This window comes from Peromyscus leucopus, chromosome 12 (genome assembly GCF_004664715.2).
Source record: "Peromyscus leucopus breed LL Stock chromosome 12, UCI_PerLeu_2.1, whole genome shotgun sequence".
In the NCBI taxonomy this organism is placed as follows: Eukaryota; Metazoa; Chordata; class Mammalia; order Rodentia; family Cricetidae; genus Peromyscus; species Peromyscus leucopus.
The window spans coordinates 74,097,177-74,116,238 of record NC_051073.1 but is presented as its reverse complement, the minus strand read 5'-3'; the positions used below and the strand labels follow the sequence as shown (position 1 = coordinate 74,116,238).

Here is a 19,062-nt window from a genome sequence, read left to right as displayed (position 1 = left end):
CCCATTCCATCACCCACCACTCCCACCTCATCAAAGCCTCCAGGTCTGGCCATGCCCTTAACAACAGCGGACTTCCAATGCTCAGGTACAAGCCACACCAGTCAGAAGAATAGAGACACCCTGCTGCACCAAGGTCAAGCTAACTGCCAGAAGATCAGTTTCCAACTTGGAAAGATACTCTGTCATAGATCAGAAATCATGCCAACTGCAGAAATCAAGGTAATAAAGACTAGAAGACCAAAGGAGAAACAGATACCAAGGAAAAAACACCTATTTAACAAGGAAAAACTAAGAAAGCAGGACACAGACCTACACTCATTCTAAACCCAAATGCCTAAATGCCAGTGTAAGAATACAATCAACAACAGTTAGTACAATATGCTACCACAAGAGCCCAGCTAGCCTATGACCAAGACGTAGATACTCCAATGCAGCAGAACCACAAGAAAATGGCCTTAAAAACAACTTTGTGAAGATGGTAGAGGTCCTTAAAGTGGAAATGAGAAACTGCCTTTGAAAAAAATCAAGGAGAGCTGGAGAGATGGCTCAGTGGTTAAGAGCACTTACTGCTCTTCCAGAGGTCCTGAGTTCAATTCCCAGCAACCACATGGTGGCTCACAACCACTTGTAATGAGATCTGGTGCCCTCTTCTGGCCTGCAGGGACACATGCAGGCAGAATCCTGTATACATTAAAAAAAAATCAAGAAAAAGACAAACCAAAAAAATAGAGAAAATCAATGAAGGGCGAGGGTCTAGGGAAAGGGAGAGGGAGATCCTAGCTGGATCAAGAAAAGAGAGGAAGAACAAGGAATAGGAGACCATGGTAAATGAAGACCACATGAGAAAAGGAAGAAACAAAGAACTAAAGAGGCCCACAGAAATCCACAAAGATACCCCCACAATTGACTGCTGGCAATGGTCGAGAGACAGCCAGGACTGACCTACTCTGGTGATAGGATGGCCAAACACCCTAATAGTTGGGTGAGAAACCCCATCCAAGGACTGAGGAATCTGGATGCAGACATCCACGGCTAGGCCCTGGGTGGAGTGCTCGGAGTCTAATTAGTGAGAAAGAAGGGGGTTTATATGAGCGAGAATTGTTGAAACCAAGGTTAGATAAAGCACAGGGACAAATAACCAAACGAATGGAAACACATGAACTATGAACCAAAGGATGAGGGGCCCCCAACTGGATCAGGCCTTCTGAATAGGTGAGAGGGTTGATTGGCTTGATCTGTTTGGGAGGCATCTAGGCAGTGGTACCAGGTCCTGGGCTCGTTACATGAGTTAGTTGTTTGAAACCTGGGACTTATGCAGGGACGCTTGGCTCAATCTGGGAGGAAGGGACCAGACCTGCCTGGACTGAGTCTATCAGGTCGACCCAGTCCTCGGGGGAGACCTTGATCTGGAGTAGGTGGGAATGGGGAGTGGGCTGGGGGGAAGGGGAGGGGGCAGGAAGGGAGAGAACAAGGGAATCTGTGGCTATTAGGTAGAACTGAATAGCATTGTAAAATAAAATTAAAAAAAAATAAAATATATTGAAATTAAAAAAATGGAGAAAATCAATAAATCAGTTAAAGAAAAAATGGGCAAAGAAATATATGCAAGATCTAAAAATTGAAATAGAAGCAATAAAGAATACACAAACTGAGGGAATTTTGGAAATGGAAAATCTCAATAAACAAATAAGAACAACAGACACAAGCATCACCAACAACATACATCATATGGAAGACTGAATCTCAGGCATTGAAGATACAATAGAAGAAATGGATTCATCTGTCAAAGAAAATGTTAAATCGAAAAACTTCCTAAGACTAAACATCCAGGAAATCTGGACACCGTGAAAAGAGCAAATCTAAGAAAAATCGAAATAGAGGGAAAGGAATCCCAGCTCAAAAAACCCTGAAAATATATTTAATAAAATCATAGAAGAATTTCCTAACCTAAAGAAGAGAATGCCTATAAAGGTACAAGAAGCTAACAGAACACCAAATAGATTGGAGCAGTAAGGATGTCCCATCCCAACGTAAAAACAAAACACTAAATATATTCAACAAATAAAGAATATTAAAAGCTGCCAAGGAAAAGGCCAGGTAATACATAAAGGCAGACCTACTAGAATTACACCCATCTTCTCAATGGAGACTCTAAAAACCAGAAGGATCTGGACAGGTGTAATGCAGACTCTATGAGACCATGACCATCAGCCCAGACTAATATACCCAGCAAAATTTTCAATTGCCATACATGGAGAAAGCAAGATAGTTCATAAAAAAGTCAAATTTAAACAATATCTATCAACAAACCCTGCCCTACAGAGGTACTAGAAAGAAAACTCCAACCCAAGTAAGTTAACTAAACCTAAAAAACACAGGTAATAAATCACACCAGCAAAACCAAAAGAATAGAAACACACATGCATACACACATAACCACTACCAACACTACCACCCAAACCAGAAAATAACAGGAATTAACAATCATTGGTCATTAATATCTCTCATTATCAATGGACTCAAAACTGCAATAAAAAGACACAGGCTAACAAAATGAATATGAAAACAGGATCCATCCTTCTGCTGCATACAAGAAACACATCTCAACATCAAAGATAGGCATTACCTTTAAGGGTTGGAAAAAGTTTTTCCAAGCAAATGGACCTAAGAAGCAAGCTGGCATGGCTATCCTAATACCTAACAAAATAGACTCCCAACCAAAATTAATCAAAAGAGATGGGGTAGGACATTTAATACTCATCAAAGAAAAAATCCATCAAGATGACATTTTGATTTTTAATATCTATACCCCAAACACAAGGTAACACATGTTTGTAAAAGAACATTAGTGAAACTTAAATCACACATCAAACCTTACAGATTAATAGTGGAAGACTTCAATTCCCCACTCCAGCAAATGACAGGTCATCCAGACAAAAATTAAACAGAGAAACAATGGAGCTAACAGATATTATGAGTCAAATGGACATAACAGATACCTACAGAACATTTGATCAAAACATAAAAGAATATACCTTCTTCTCAGCACCTCATAGACAATACTCCAAAATTGACTGCACACTTGTCTACAAATCAAGTCTCAACAGATACAGGAAAATTAAAATAACCCACTGTATCATATTGGACCACCCAGGATTAGAGATGGACATCAACAACAGAAACAACAGAAAGCCCATAAACTCATGGAAACTGAACAACTCCATACCGAATGACTACTGAGTCAAGGAGGAAATAAAGGAAGAAATTAAACACTTCCTAGAATTCTGTAAAAATGAATATGCAACATAGACAAACTTATGGGACACAATATGTAGGGTAAAAGGGCCAGCCAAAGAAAAACACCCTGACCCTGAGACCAGAGCCAATTCATGGGCCCTGAAACAAGAGACAAAACATTAGAAAGGACTAGTGAAAAAACAAACCCTGGCTCTGAAACCAGAGCCAAAAGGTAAAAAATAGCCAGTGAAAGAAACATACTTTGACCCTAAAATCAGAGCCAAAGAAACACACTCTGCCCCTGACCAACTCAGCACAAAAACCACCAATCCCTGAGCCAACCAATCCATGAGAATGAAATCTAGCCAATTTCTGAGCTTATCCAAGCTCAGGGATTGAAAACTGACTAATTCTCACCCTGAAAATCTTTACCCTGGAAAAACTCCACCCCTAAGAAGCCCTATATAAGCCCTGTACCTGTTCAGTTTGAAGTCATCTTTTCCACCTTGGCAGAGGCAGCCACTCTCCTGGATTCCTCCCTCCCAATAAATCTCTTGAATAAGGTTTGGGAAACAACCTTTGTTTACCAGAGTGGTGTGGGGAAGAGAAATAGCAAGTTTCACCAGGGCTGGAGCAGAGCTGTTATATTTCTGTAGAGAAACTCCCTCGGCAGAGCAGAGCTGTAAGGGCTTTCTCACAGAGGAGCAGAACTGTTATATTACTGTGGGGAAACAATGCCCCACCAGAACAGAGCTGTTGGTATTGCCTGCCTTCTGACAGCCAGGATACCTTTCTCTTCAGAGCTGTAACACCTACAGGTATAAACTGGCTTCTGACAGCCAGGATACCTTTCCCTTCAGAGCTGTAACACATATAGGTATAGGCTGGCTTCTGACAGGCAGGGTACTTTCTCTTCAAAGTTGTAACACCTATAGGTATAGACTGGCTTCTGACAGCCAGGATAACTTCCCATCAGAGCTGTAACACTTACAGGTATATCCTGGCATTCAATCACCTACCTTTCCCTTCAGAGCTATATTGATTACACAATGAAAGTGGTGCTAAGATGTAAGTCCATAGCCCTAAGTGCCTTCATAAACAAATTGCAAAGATCTCATACAAGCAACTTAACAGCATACCTAAATGCTCTAGAACAAAAAGAGTCAAACATACCCAACAGGGGTAGAGGGCAGCAAATAATCAAACTGAAGGCTGAAATCAATAAATAGAAACAAAGAGAACAACACAAAGAATTAATGAAACAAAGAGGTAGTTCTTCCAGAAAATCAACAAGATAGACAAAGCCTAAGCCAAACTAACTAAAAGACAGAGGGAGAATATCCTAATTAAAAAATCAGAAACAAAAACAAGGAGATAACAATAGACACCTAGGAAATCTAAAGAATCATTATACGTCAAAAACCTGTATTTCACAAAATTGGAAAATCCAAAAGAAATGAACAATTTTCATGGTAGATACAACTTACCAAAATTAAATCAAGATCAGATCATTTAAATATACATATAACCACTAAGAAAATAAAAGCAGCCATTAAAATCTCTCAACCAAAAAATCCCTGAGCCAGGTGGTTTTAGTGCAGAATTCTACCAGACATTCAGAGAAGAGCTAATATTGATGCACCTCAAATTATTCCACAAAACAGAAACAAAGGGAACATTGTCAAATTCATTATATGGGGCCACTGTCACCCTGATACCAAAACCATACAAAGATCCAACAAAGAAATGGAATTACAGATAAATTTTCTTCATAAACATTGATACTAAAATAATAAATAAAACACTTGCAAACTAAATTCAAGAACACATCAAAAAGATAATCCACCATGATCAAAAAGGCTTCATCCTAGAGATGCAGGGATGGTTCAACATATGAAATCTGTCAATGTAATCCACCATTTGAATAAACTGAAAGGAAAAAAAACATGATGATCTTATTAGATGTTAAAAAACTTTTAACAAAATCCAACACCCCTTAACAATAAAGGTCTTGAAGAGATCAGAAATACAAGGATAATACCTAAACATAATAAAAGCAATATACAGCCAGCATCAAATTAAATGGAGAGAAACTCAAAGTGATTCCACTAAAATCAGGAAGAAGACAACACTGTCTATTCTGTCCATACCCATTCAAAATAGTACTTGAAATTCTAGCTAGAGCAATACGACAAAAAAAAAAAAGGAAATACAAATTGGAAAAGAGGAAATGAAAGTAACATTATTTGCCAATGATATGATAGTATATATAAGCCACACAAAAACATTCTGCCAAGGATCTTCTACAGCTGATAATCACCTTGAGTAAAGTGGCTGGATACAAGATTAACTTAAAAAAATCAGTAGCCCTCCTGAATACAAATGACAAATAGGCCAAGAAAGAAATTAGGTCAGCAATACACTTTACAATAGCCACAAATAATATAAAGTATCTTGGCATAACTCTAACCAAGCAACTGAAAGACTGTATGATAAAAGCTTCAAGTCTTTGAAGGAGAAAATTGAAGAAGAAATCAAAAGATGGAAAGATCTCCCTTGCTCATGCATCGCTAGAATTAACATAGTAAAAATGGGCAATCTTACAAGAAGCAATCTACAGATTCAATGCAATCACCATCAAAATGCCAATATAATTCTTTATAGAACTTGAAAGATCAATATTCAAGTTCATATGAAAAAACAGGATAGCTAAAACATTTCTATATAATAAAAGAACTTCTTGAGATATCAACATCCCTGATTTCAAGCTGTATTACAGAGCTACAGTAATAAAAACTGCATGAGACATAAAAACAAACACATTGATCAATAGAATCAGATGGAAGACACAGACATAAGTACACACACCTATTGAAACTTGATTTTTAATAAAGAAGCTAGAAATGTACAATATATAAAAGAAAGCCTCTTCAACAAATGGTACTGGATGTCTGCATGTAGAAGAGTACAAATAAATCAGTCCTTATCACTTTGCACAAAACTCAAGTCCAAGTGGATCAAAGACCTCAACATAAAACCAGGTACACTACACCTGATGGAAGAGAAAATGGAGAATAGCCTTAAACACATTGACACAGGAGACAACTTCTCAAACAGAACACTGATAGCTCAAGCACTAAGATCAACATTAATAAACAGGAATTCATGAAACTGAAAAGCTTTCATATGGCAAAGTGCACCATCAAATCTGACAAGGTAACAGCCTACAGAATGGGAAAAGATCTTCACCAACCCAACATCTGACATAGGACTGATCTCCAAAATATATAAAGAATTCAAGAAACTTGATATCAAAACCAAATAACCCAATTAAACATGGGCTACAGATCTGTACAGAATTCTCAATAAAGGAAATTCAAATGCCTGAGAAACACTTAAAGAAATGTACACATTCCTAGCCACTAGGGAATGGCAAATCAAAATGACTTTAACATTCCATCTTAAACCTGTCAGAATGGCTAACACCAAAAACACAAAAGACAATTTATGCTGGAGAGGATATGGAGCAAGGAGGACACTTCTCAACTGCTGGTGGCAGTGCAAATTGCATAACCACTTGGGAAATCAATATTTGGTGGTTTCTCAGTATACTGGGAATCAATCTACACAAGACCCAGCTAGACCACTCTTGGGAATATACCCAAAGGATACTCCATCCTACCACAAGGACACTTGCTCAGCTATGTTCATGGTAGCATTATTCATAATAGCTGGAACCTGGAAACAAACTAGATGGCCCTCAACTGAAGAATAGAAAAAGAAAATGTGGTACATTTATACAATGGAATATTACTAAGCTGTTAAAAACAATGGCATCAGGAAATCTGAAGAAAATTAGATGGAACTAGAAAAATTCATCCTAAGTGAGGTAAACCAGACCCAGAAAGACAAACATGGTTTGTACTCACTTGTAAGTGAATACTAGTTGGAAAGTAAAGGACAACCATGCTACAATCCATAGCCTCAGAGAGACTAGGAAACAAAGAAAACCCAAAGGAGAATGGGGATGCAAGGATTTTCCTGGGAAAGGGAAATAGATAACCTGGGTAGACTGAGGGCCAGGTGGAGATGCAAACATGAGGGATTGAACTAGGGAGGGGGCAATGGACAGGAAGAGTAATAAAAGAGGCATCTTGATGCAGGGGGCACACATTTTGGGGTCACATAGAAACTTTGTGCAAGGGGAACTCCTGTGAATTTACTAAGAGTCCTAGAAATAGTGGATAGGTAGTCTGAACTGACCATCTTCTGTGTTCAGATTGATAACTACCACAATTGTCATCAGAGAGCCTTGATACAATGACAGATGGAAACAGGTACAGAGATCCACAGCCAAGCACTGGGCTGAGCTCTGGGAATCCTGTCGAAGTGAGCAATGAGGTGGGGTGGGGAGGTGGATGGAGGTGTCAAGATTATCACAAGAGAACCCACAGAAACAACTAACCTGGGCTCATAAGAGCTCACAGACTCTGGACCAATAGCTTGGAGCCTGCATGGGACTGACCTAGGCCCTCTACATATGTGTGACAGTTGTGTAGCTTAATCTACTTGTGGGACTCCTAGTGGTGGGAACAGGGCCTGTCCCTAATGATTTGGCTAGCTTTCAGGAACCTGTGCCTCACACTGGATTACTTTGCCCAGCCTTAATACAAGGGGGGGAAGCTTAGTCCTACCTCAATTTGATATGCCATGCTTTGTTGACACCCATGGGAGGCCTGCCCATTCCTGAACAGAAACAGAGGAGGAGTGGATGGGAGGGGTAATGTGGAGGAAGGGAATGGGAGGATAGAAGAGAGGGGAAACTGTGGTCAGGATGTAACAATAAATGAATAAATTTAATTAATAATAATAATAAAATGAAAAAATTTAAAAGCTCCCATAGACTATCACAGCTTCAACAACGTTTAAAAGTCCAAACTTCAAAGTCTCTCCTGAGAGTCATGCTATTTCTTAAGTGTAATCACCTATAAAAATCAAAATCAAAAAGCAAATCACATATTTCCAACATATAATGGCACAAAATATATATCACCATTCTAACACATAGAGGGCATATCAAGAAAATACTGGACCAAAGCAAGACAGAAAAAACAGCTGGGCAAACTCCAAACTGTGCATCTGCATGTCTGATATCAAAACGCTCTTCAGATTTCCAACACCTTTCAGCTTTGTTGATTGCAACACACTTCTTTCTAGTGGACTGGCTCCACTCCTGGTTAGCAGCTCTCCTCGACAGGTATCCCAGAATTCTGGCATCACCAACATCTTGGGGTCTCCAAGGCAATCCAGGCTTCACCTTCACAGTTTCACATAATGGCCATTCTAGGCCACCATTCAAGGACACCCCTGACACATGCCTGGACTCAGAGGCTTTCTTTATTCATGGAGAGATTCCATAATTCCTTTCTTCTATCCTTAACTCTAAAGCCAGAACCATGTAGCCAAAGCTGCCAAGTTCTGCTGCTTACTGGAGCTGGAATATGCCCCCATTGGTCAGTTACATCTTCACCAGCTTTGTGTCTTTCACTGCCTAAATTTAGCTGTCCTAAAATTTGCTCTGTAGATCAGGCTGGCCTAAAACTCAGACATCTGCCAGCCTCTCCCTTCCCAATGATGGGGTTAAAGGTGTGCCACACCATATCTGGTGCTAAGCCTGTCTTTGGTTTCTTTTCACAAGTTGGAAATTTAGCTGGGTGGAACCTTGCCCTGAGGTCACCACTCCCTTTATTCCATTTCTTAATCTGTTTATCACCTTGAACACTGGACTTAGTTCCATCTAATTTCTGGGGAATATTTTTCTTCTCAAAATTTACATTTTGTAATTTACCCTTCTCAGTGTGCTCCTTTTCATTAGAAATCTTCACTAGAGTTACCAATAATAACCACACAACAGAGTCTATACTAGGCTGTTTTGAGATTTCCTCTGCCAACAAAATTAGTCCAAAATTCTTCATTTTAGCCTCAGGTAGACTCTTCAGACAGGGGTAAAAGGCAGCCACTTTCTTCACCAAAATATCACAAGAATGATTTCTAGGCAACATACTAAAATTCTTATCCTCTGAAACCTCTTGAGTGAGCTCCTAACAGTTCAAATAATTCTTACCACCTCTGTCTTCAATGATCCTATGAGTATGGCCCATTAAGCAGCACTTAAATCATTTCACTGCTTTTGAAACTCAAATTACCGAAGCCCAAATTTCTCCAAACAAACAAATGGTCTGTCCTAGCACAACAATATCCCAGTCTCTAATACCAACTTCTATCTTAGGGATTTGTTTCTATGAAGAGACACCATGGCCACGGCAATTCTTAAAGGAAAACATTGAATTGAGGGGCTTGCTTACAGTTTCAGAGGTTCATTCCATTATCATTAGGACAGGGAGGATGGTGGCATGAAGGTGGCTGTGATGCTGGAGAAGTAGCTGCGAGTCCTACATCTTGAAGACAACAGGAAGTTGACTGAGACAGTGGGCAGTATCCTGAGCATAGAAAACCTCAAAGTCTTCTCCCACAGAGACACACTTCCTCCAACAAGGCCATAACCACTCCAACAACGCCACATCTCCTAATAGTGCCAATCCCTGTGAGATTATGCGGGGCAATTACATTCAAACTACCACATGAAGAGGTGTCTAATTGGAATTAAGTATCACTCAGTAGGAGAAAACTCATGCCTGGTACTATAAGCCTCCCAAATATGCTAGAGAAAGCATAGATGCTAGATGGGAACACACTACTGTCTTCTTATTAAATCAAAGAAGCATCTTTTGCAGCAGAGAGAAGCTACTACAGAGATCTACAACTGGTCAAAATGCAGAGGATAAGTGACTGTGTAGTGTCCAGTCCCAACAGGTACACATACAACACAACTCATACCCAAGGCTCAGAAAACATTGTTGAAGAGGGAAGAGAAATATAGTAAGAGCTAGAGAACATGGATGCTTGCTGTAAGACAGCATCTTCTAGACATGACAGGAACTGATGAAATCTCAACAATGTGGTTGCCTAAACAAAATCTGCATAATGACATCACCAAGTGACATGCCAATAGAGATGTAGACAATTCCACAAGGTCCAATACCTAGATTGCCAACCCCAGGCATTCAATGATGACTGATAGAAGAAAAATCAGTTTTCTTTGGGAAAATTCCCTGATAGGATATCAAATCCAATCTCAAGTGATGATCTCTAAACACATGTGTATAAGAACAACACAAAATGGTGTCAGCAGTGTATGTATGTATTTACAGATGATAGATAGATTAGATAGATAGATATATAGATGATAGATAGATAGATAGATAGATAGATAGATAGATAGATAGATAGATAGGTAGATAGGTAGATAGATGATAGATAGTGTTAAAGATACATAGATTCATAGATTAAAAAAATATTTATAGAAGTTGTCTTAATTTCCAAAGAGAGTGGGAACTTGGAAGGAATTGGAAGGAGAATGAGGAGTATTATTGATACAAATACAGCATATACATGAATAAAATTCTCAAAAGGTCTCTGTGTGTGTATGTGTGTTCCAGATTGTATGACACATTATATACATTATAAACATGCAGGAGCCCAAAGAGGACAGAGAGAGATGTGGTTCTCCTGGACCTGAGGTTACAGACAGTAGTGTGCTACCTATCATGGATGTTAGAACTCAACCCATGACCTCTTCAAAAATATCAAGTGCCCTTAAGCCTTGAGACATCTCTCTAGTCCATCAAAAATATTTTTTAACATTTTAATTAAATTATTATTGAATCATTTTCTTTCATTGCTATTTCTTCTACAAATTTCTTGCATCCCCCAATCATTCCTTCCTAATTAACCTCTTCCCATCTCTAATTATTATTCTTGAATATAATGATGCATTTACTCGTGTGTGTGTGTGTGTGTGTGTGTGTGTGTGTGTGTGTGTGTGTGTGTATGACCTTGTCAATGCCTTGAGATTGCATGTGGATAATTTCAAAACTGACCACCTGGTATTGAATAATGAATTGGCTGGCTCCTCCATGTAAGAAGACTACTCTTCCTGTTTGCTGCATCCCTTAGCTTCCTATAGTCCTTTGTCTAGGGGTGGAGGCCCATGGGTATTCTCCCTTTCATGTTAGCATGTCTACTGGTGATATACCTGTTCAGATCTTGTTTAGGCAGCCATATTGCTGAGGTGTCATAGCTGAAGCTTCTCTGTCACTTCTAGGATACACAATTTCACAGATTTCCTGGTACTCTGCCACTTACATAATTCTACCCTCTCTTCTGTTCTGCCCTGAGTCTTATACTCAGGAGTTCTGTGCCTGATGTATCCACTGGGGCTGGGCATACCACTACCAGGTGATCTCTGCATTTGGACCACTTGTGGTTTTCTTTAAGGGTCTCTGCTGCATAGAAAAACTCCCTTGGGATGTGTTGGGAACTACACTTAAATCTGGGTATAAAGACAAGTATTTACAATGAAGTTAGAAATGATACTGGTTTATTAAAGTAGCTGCTGTGGAATATTTTGTATGCTGTGAATGTGTTGCTCTGATTGGTTGATAAAAAGGAGCTGATTGGCCAGTAGCCAGGCAGGAAGTGTAGGTGGGAAAAACAGAAAGGAGAATTCTGGGAAGGTTGAGTCAGCAGATGCCAGCCTGCTGTCCAGGGTACAGCATGTAATGGCACACAGGTAAAGCCACAGAATACATGGCAACATATAGATTAACAGAAATAGGCTGAGTTTCAATGTAAGAGCTAATCAGTGGTAGGCCTGAGCTAATGGCCAAGCAATTTTAATTAATAAAAGCCTCTGTGTGTTTACTTGGGTCGGAGTGGCTGCAGACTGGGTGGGACACAGAAAATTCAGCTACAAGTAGCTGTAGTAGGTTCTCCCCTAAGATCCATAACTTCCCTATCACTAGCTCCAGGAATTTGGGTAGGTTTCCAGAACCAGGCATGATTTCCCTCCTGTTGAGCTTGTCTTGAGTCCAATTAGACAGTTCTTGTTTTCCACAAAGATGATTGCCCCTACTGCATATTTAGGGATTTCTTGCCATACTGGTCTTTGATGTGGTTCATAGGCTTCACAGCAAGTGAAGAATACTGGCTGCTTTCCATTCTTAAGTGCTCGCACAACAACTTCTGATTTCTTAGAAGCTAGTCCTCAAAAAGGAGGCTTCCAGGTCAGGTACAACTCAAATCCTGGAAGTTGAGTGTCTTAAGTGCATGGTGTACTCAGCAATAGTAACATATCTTCTATACCTGAAAGGCAACAAACAGTAGTAGCAATAGCCTGTATTATGTACGAAATCTCTTGCATTCCCCTGATCAACTCAAAAGAGGATTTCTCATGTCTGATACTGTGATTTATATTAAATAGTCTGTGACTCTTTGAAGAAGCATTTTCAGCCCAATCAACTGAACGTCATCTAAACTTTGTGTTTATATGGAATTACATATAATTTTATGTATTATCTGTAGTTTTGGATAAATGGGAAATAATATGATTCCTTATAACTTTTTCAAATATCTTTAAAGTTATTTTTCCCTCTTCCCTACTTCTTTCTATATTGACTTCATCTTCTCCCCAGTTAAAGACTCTCTCAAATTTTTTTTCTATTTTCCTCTTAACTGAACTGGTATCCTGCCCTCTGTAGCACTTCCCACATGGGACCTTTTTACTTTCTGTTCCTTGATTATATGGTTACTTCAGGTTATATATTCACATGTGAACATGCAGAGCTAGACATCATGAATGACAGAAAATGTGAGATGTTTCTTCTAGGTCTGGGTTGCCTCATTCAATATAGTCTTTTCCATTTCATTCATTTACTTACAAATTTCATATTTTTTTTTCAATTTTCTTTATACCCATATACTATTTTCAGTACATATGTAACAAATTCTTATTGTCCATTCATCAGTAAAAAGATATTTAAGTTGTTTCAATTTCTGAGCTCTTGTGACTAGAGTGGCAATGAACATGGGTGAGCAAGTAACTGTGGACTAGGATATCAAGTTCTTTGGGGAGATGCCAAGGAGTGGTATAAGTGGGTCAAAGGACAGAATATATTTTAGCCCTTTGGGAATTCTCCACACTGATTTCCAGAATGGCTACATCATTTTTAATTTCCACCAATAATAGATGAGGTCTCCGCTTTCCACATTCTCCCCAGAATACTCCGGGGTTTGTTTTGTTTTGTTTTGTTTTGCTTTGCTTTGCTTTTGGTTTTGGTTTTTTTTATAGTTGCTATTTTGAATGGATTAAGATGAAATCTCAGATTTTGGAGGGGTTATTGTTTGTTTTGAGGGATTTTTGATTTGTTTTACTTGCATTACTTTTAATGGTTGGATGATGAGACCTTTTATTATATATTTCTTTTTATATTCCTTAAAATATTTTATATTGAGCTTTGAAAATTTTCTGTTCATATCCACAGCCAATTTTTGAATGGGTTATTTGTTTTTCAGACTCTTTCTTTGTTTTTTTTTCTTTTACTTTTTATTTTTTTATATATTCTGGATGTTAATCCTTTGTTAGATGTATTATATGAAAAGTTCCTCTCACACTCTGTGGGCTTCCATTTCATTTGGTTATTTCCTTGGCTATGCAGAAAGTTTTGGGTTTTATAAGGTCCCATTTGTCAGTTGTTGGTTTGAATTTTTAGGGAAATGGAGGGCTATTCAGGAATTCCTCTCCTATGCACATACATGTTGTAAGGTACTGCCTATATATTTTTCTAACAATTTCAATGTTTCAAGTTTCACAATGAGGTCTTTGATCCACTTAGAGTTAATTTATGTTCAAAATGATGGATAAGTGTCTAATTTCATCCTTCTGCATGTAGACATCCACTTTTCCCAGCACCATTTATGGAAAAGTGGATTTATCATTTCTACACTGTGAAGTTTTGGAATCTTCATCACATAACAGATGGCTATGCTGTTCATGATTTCGATGAGATGATTTCAGGATTTTTAATTGATTTAGGATGATTTGGGCTGTGGGATTGCTATGCACAGCCTTTTCTGTATCAAGGTATGTTTGGTCTAGTCTTATTCTATGACATTCATAATGAATATATGATAAATTATGTCAAAGGCTCTTTCTTCATGTATTGAAATGATCACATGATTTTGCTTCTTATATGTCCCATTATGTAATTTATTACATTCATTGATTTGGGAATGCTGATGCATTACCACATATTCCAAAATAAAGAAAGAGCCTTGGCACAAGTAACTAAAAGAAAAAAGATATCACCCAAGTGAGAATTATTACTGGAATAGGAAGCATCTCAAAACATACCACTACAATTCCATATATTGTAAGGCAATATTTTAATAACCTATATGCTGTTCAGTTGAAAAATATAAAAGAAATTGATACATTTCAAGATGCATGCAATATACCAAAAAGTAGACTAAGAATCAAAAAAAATATGGGCATATATCAAAAGATTATACAAAATGAACAAAACAAATTTAACCTAGATTTTAAAAACGTAGATAAATCTCAAAAACTATTGAGTGTCATTTCATTTCAGTGTTTTATGGAAACAAGAAAATTTCTAAGCAAATTATGTTCCTCTAGTATGATCTTGTACAAAGACATTAGGATAAGATGGCCAGCATATGTGCTCTATATAATAAATGTTTCAACTGAAGATAATTGCACTTATTTATGGGGTCCAATGTGATATTTCATACATTTAAACATTGTATAATGATGGAATAAGAATAATTAGCCAATTTATACTTGAAACTTTTTACTTCTTTAGCAAAAATACATTCAATATTATCTCTTGGGGATATAAGAGGCATTATGATTAACTATATTTCCCCAACTGAAGCACAGCATACCAAAATCTCTTCTGGCTAACACAGAGGGGAGTTCAGTAGATGGTGTAGGGGCAATGTCTCTTAAACTCTTCAAATTTATTCTATGACAATTTGACCCAGTAACTAGACTGAGAGATGCTGTGGGATGATCTGTATGTCAAATTGCTCTGATAGGTCAATAATGAAAACATAGATTGGCCAATGGCTATGCAGGAAGTATAGGTGGGACTAACAGAGAGGAGAAAAGAAACAACAGGAAGGCAGAAGGAGTCACAGCCAGCCGCCACCATGACAAGCAGCTTGTGAAGATGCTGGTAAGCCACGAGCCATGTGGCAAGGTATAGATTTATGGAAATTGATTAATTTAAGCTATAAGAACAGTTAGCAAGAAGCCTGCCATGGCCATACAGTTTGTAAGCAATATAAGTCTCTGTGTTTACTTGGTTGGGTCTGACAGGCTATGGGACTGGCGGGTGACAAAGATTTGTCCTGACTGTGGGCAAGGAAGGAAAACTCTAGCTACAGACAGATCCCATAATTCTCTATTTTTATGTTATTGGCTAAACATACTCTTCCAAAGGTATGGTATTAATTTACACTTCAACTAACTGTGTATAATAGTTCCCCCTACTTCTACTCACAATAGAATTTGATAACCATTGTTTATTTTTATAATAATCATTCTACCTGTAGTGAGATAGTACTTTTGTGGTGTATTTGGATGTTCTTCCAACATTTCAAGAGTCTGAGATTGCTCTGTGTAAGGATTGGTGACATAAATTGGCAAAGTCCAAACTGTAATAAATCATAAATATACATAGGGTTTTAATAATGAAAATAATGAAGGCAAAATATTTGAACAAAACAATTAATTCATGGTAATATTATAGAAACAACATGTCAATATCAGCATAAGCAGTACCATATTATAGGAAACACATAAAGTATATCTCATGTTGTGTTGGTATAGTAATTTATTGTCTAATATGAGTCATTAAAATCATTAACTGTAAGTATAATTATTAATAATTATACTAGCATGTAACAATAAACATATTATTTAATCTTAATTAGTAATGAATCACCAGAAAGGTATGACATGTGTGTGACACACATTATGTTTCCAGTACATAGCACTGCCCTATGAAATTCTCCATGAAAATTGAAATATGAGTAGAGATGAATTAATCAATGTTTAGTGGAATAGAATGTCCCAAAGACTCTTGTCATGGCCCCTAGTACCTCCTTATTCCTCAGGCTGTAGATGATAGGGTTGAGCATGGGGGTGAGGATAGTGTAGAAGACAGCCAGAATCTTATCTTCTGTCGGGGAACGGAGACTCCTAGGACGAAGGTAAGTGTAGACAAAAGGTGCATAGTAAAATGTCACCACAGTTAAGTGAGTTGAACATGTGGTGAAGGCCTTTTTCTTTCCCTCTTTTGAGCGCATATGGAAGACAGCAAAAAGGACCCGTCCATAGGAAACTGCAATGCCAAGGAAAGGAAATAAAAGAAACAGGCATGTGCTCACAAATACCATGTACTCATAAATCCAAGTGTCCATACAGGCCAGGGGAACCATGGCAGGGACATCACAGAAGAAATGGTTAACCGACCTAGAATGGCAGAAAGGAAGGTGAAGGAGATAGACTGTGTGTGATAAGGAGTTAATGGAGCCCAAGGTCCAGGATCCTATGATCATCTTCAGACACTTCATTTTGCTCATGCGAATAGGATAATGAAGGGGGTGGCAGATGGCCACAAAACGGTCATAGGCCATGGAGGCCAGAAGCAAACCCTCAGAACCTGCCATGGTCAGAAAGAAAAAGGATTGCACTCCACAGCCCAGTAAGGTAATGCTTTTCTGGCCAGAGAGGAAGTTGAATGCCATCTTGGGAACAGTGGAAGAAATATACAACATGTCCATGAGAGAGAGCTGACTGAGGAGAAAGTACATGGGAGTGTGGAGCCTGGGATCCACACGAATGAGGTGGATCATTGTTGAGTTGCCAAGCAAGGCCACAGAGAATATGAAGATGATGAGCAGCAAAAGCAGAAGGCCTGTTTGGTTTTGTGGAAACAACCCTAACAAAATGAAATCACTTGAGCTCTGATTCCATTTCTCCATGAAAATGTATTGCTCTCTCTTTATTCAAAAGTGACCGAAAAGTAAACCGCACTTATCATGTAAAGTAGAGGAGAAGAATAAAGAGAAACTGGTCTGTCATGAATGCTTGCACTGAATTGTTCTTCCTCCAGCACCGTCCTTCTGCTGAACTTATTTTGAAATCTGAGCTGAATGTTTCTTGTCTTGCCTCTGGCCAAGTTCTCAGTTCAGAGATACCTGTATGGTCGTTTTAAAACCAAGGGTGGGAACATGAGTAAGATAGCTCACACATTTCCTCCTAGGTAACTCCATGCAAGACCATTACTCAAGATCGTCAAGCCACCTTAGAACTAAGAAAGCCTCTATCTTCTGCATCACTTACTTCCTGGCCCTGTTCCCATAATTGACCACACTGCACACAGATCCCAGAGATCTCCTTGTGCTCTGCTTCTCACATTCGCTAATGAATCTTTGCCTTTCCTGAGGATAACATCCACTCCCAATTCACTGTTCTGGAACTAACAGGATTTCTGTGTGCTCAGATCCACACTAATCATAAGATGCTACTTCCACAAGGGATGCTTTGGTTTATGTAAATTTTAAAGATATCAATTGAATAAATGGATATCACTTACAATATCAAGAAACACTTACAATAAAGTGTTTATACAAAAAATAAATATAATAAATGATACACATTGCCTAATATGCCTAATATGTGTTTTTGTTATATTTTACAATTGAAAATATTATACTCACATGCCCCAGTAGTATAAATATTTATATGCACTGTTTTCCCCTCTTCCTATGCAGCTCATATCTTTATACTCCACTGAGAGGAGTGAGAAGCCCTTAAAAATATGTTCATGGGAAAAGAAAATGTGTAGGTATGCATTCTTAACTCTGCATACCCATATTTTTCAATCATTATATTTTCATTCATTTAATTCTTTGTATTTGTGTGGGGTGTGGGTGCATGCATATAAAGTCAATGATTCCTTGTATTCTTTTAAAAATCATGGTAGACAAAGGGTAAGAGACAGCTGGGCTGGGACTTGCCATGAGCCACCAGGTGCAGGTACCATGTAGGCAGGTCGGTGAGAAGTTCCTTACTCAAAGTAATCAGCAAGGAACAGGGTCAGGAGAGAGAGTAAACAAGGACAAAAAAACTGTGATGAGTGGTTGGGCAGGGAAGATGTGAGGGCAATTGTATATGAAGAAGAGGAGCAGAAATCTGATCTAGATAAGATGGGAGAACAGGGGGAGCACTGTGTTCTTAGGTACATTTCTACACTTCAGATGGAATGCTCATGTTCAGAAAGAAGCTGCTGTCGGGACTATGCAGAGAAGATTACTTAGAGGGAATAAGAATATCTGATAACTTACCTGGATTTGAAAACAGAACTACACATTCCCCCTTACCCCCCCACAAAAAAAAATCACTGACACCTGCTCATTGAGGATAGTGGGTTGTCTACCTGGACACAGGCTCTTGTTTGATGATTCATTGATGTCTACTCCTTGGCACAGCACTTACATCAGGCTCTCAACCTGTGTGCCTGTTGAAATGAATAAAACACTATCCTTAGAGATGATAGGTTATTCTGATCATACTGACAAAACTGACATTATGTTTAAAATCCAGTCTTCGGCATCATGCCTTATGAATAAAGAAGAATGTCTTAAGAACACTTTCTTTTACATCCTTGAACACTGGTTTGCTCATAAAGAAAGGAATATTCCAGCCATCCTCTCAGGAGTGTTCTAGCAGCCATTTTGGACACAGTCTGCACTAAAGTTACAGTTCATGTTTGATTTCTATAAAAGGGATATACAGGGGTGTGCTCTCAGATCACTTCTCAGTAATTCATGAAC

At 38.4% G+C, this 19,062-nt stretch overlaps 1 protein-coding gene across 1 annotated transcript; it reads right to left on the bottom strand.

The window, feature by feature from the left end:
• Nucleotides 1-16,269: 16,269 nt before the first annotated feature.
• Nucleotides 16,270-17,208, bottom strand: LOC114684247 (olfactory receptor 2L13-like). Its single transcript, XM_028858761.1, has one exon. It carries the CDS (start codon nt 17,206-17,208, stop codon nt 16,270-16,272), a length of 939 nt encoding a protein of 312 aa, XP_028714594.1.
• Between the last annotated feature and the right edge of the window lie 1,854 nt (nt 17,209-19,062).

Coding starts and splice junctions, on each gene's coding strand:
- LOC114684247 (XM_028858761.1), bottom strand. CDS start 17,208: ATGGAGAAATGGAATCAGAGCTCAAGTGATTTCATTTTGTTAGGGTTG.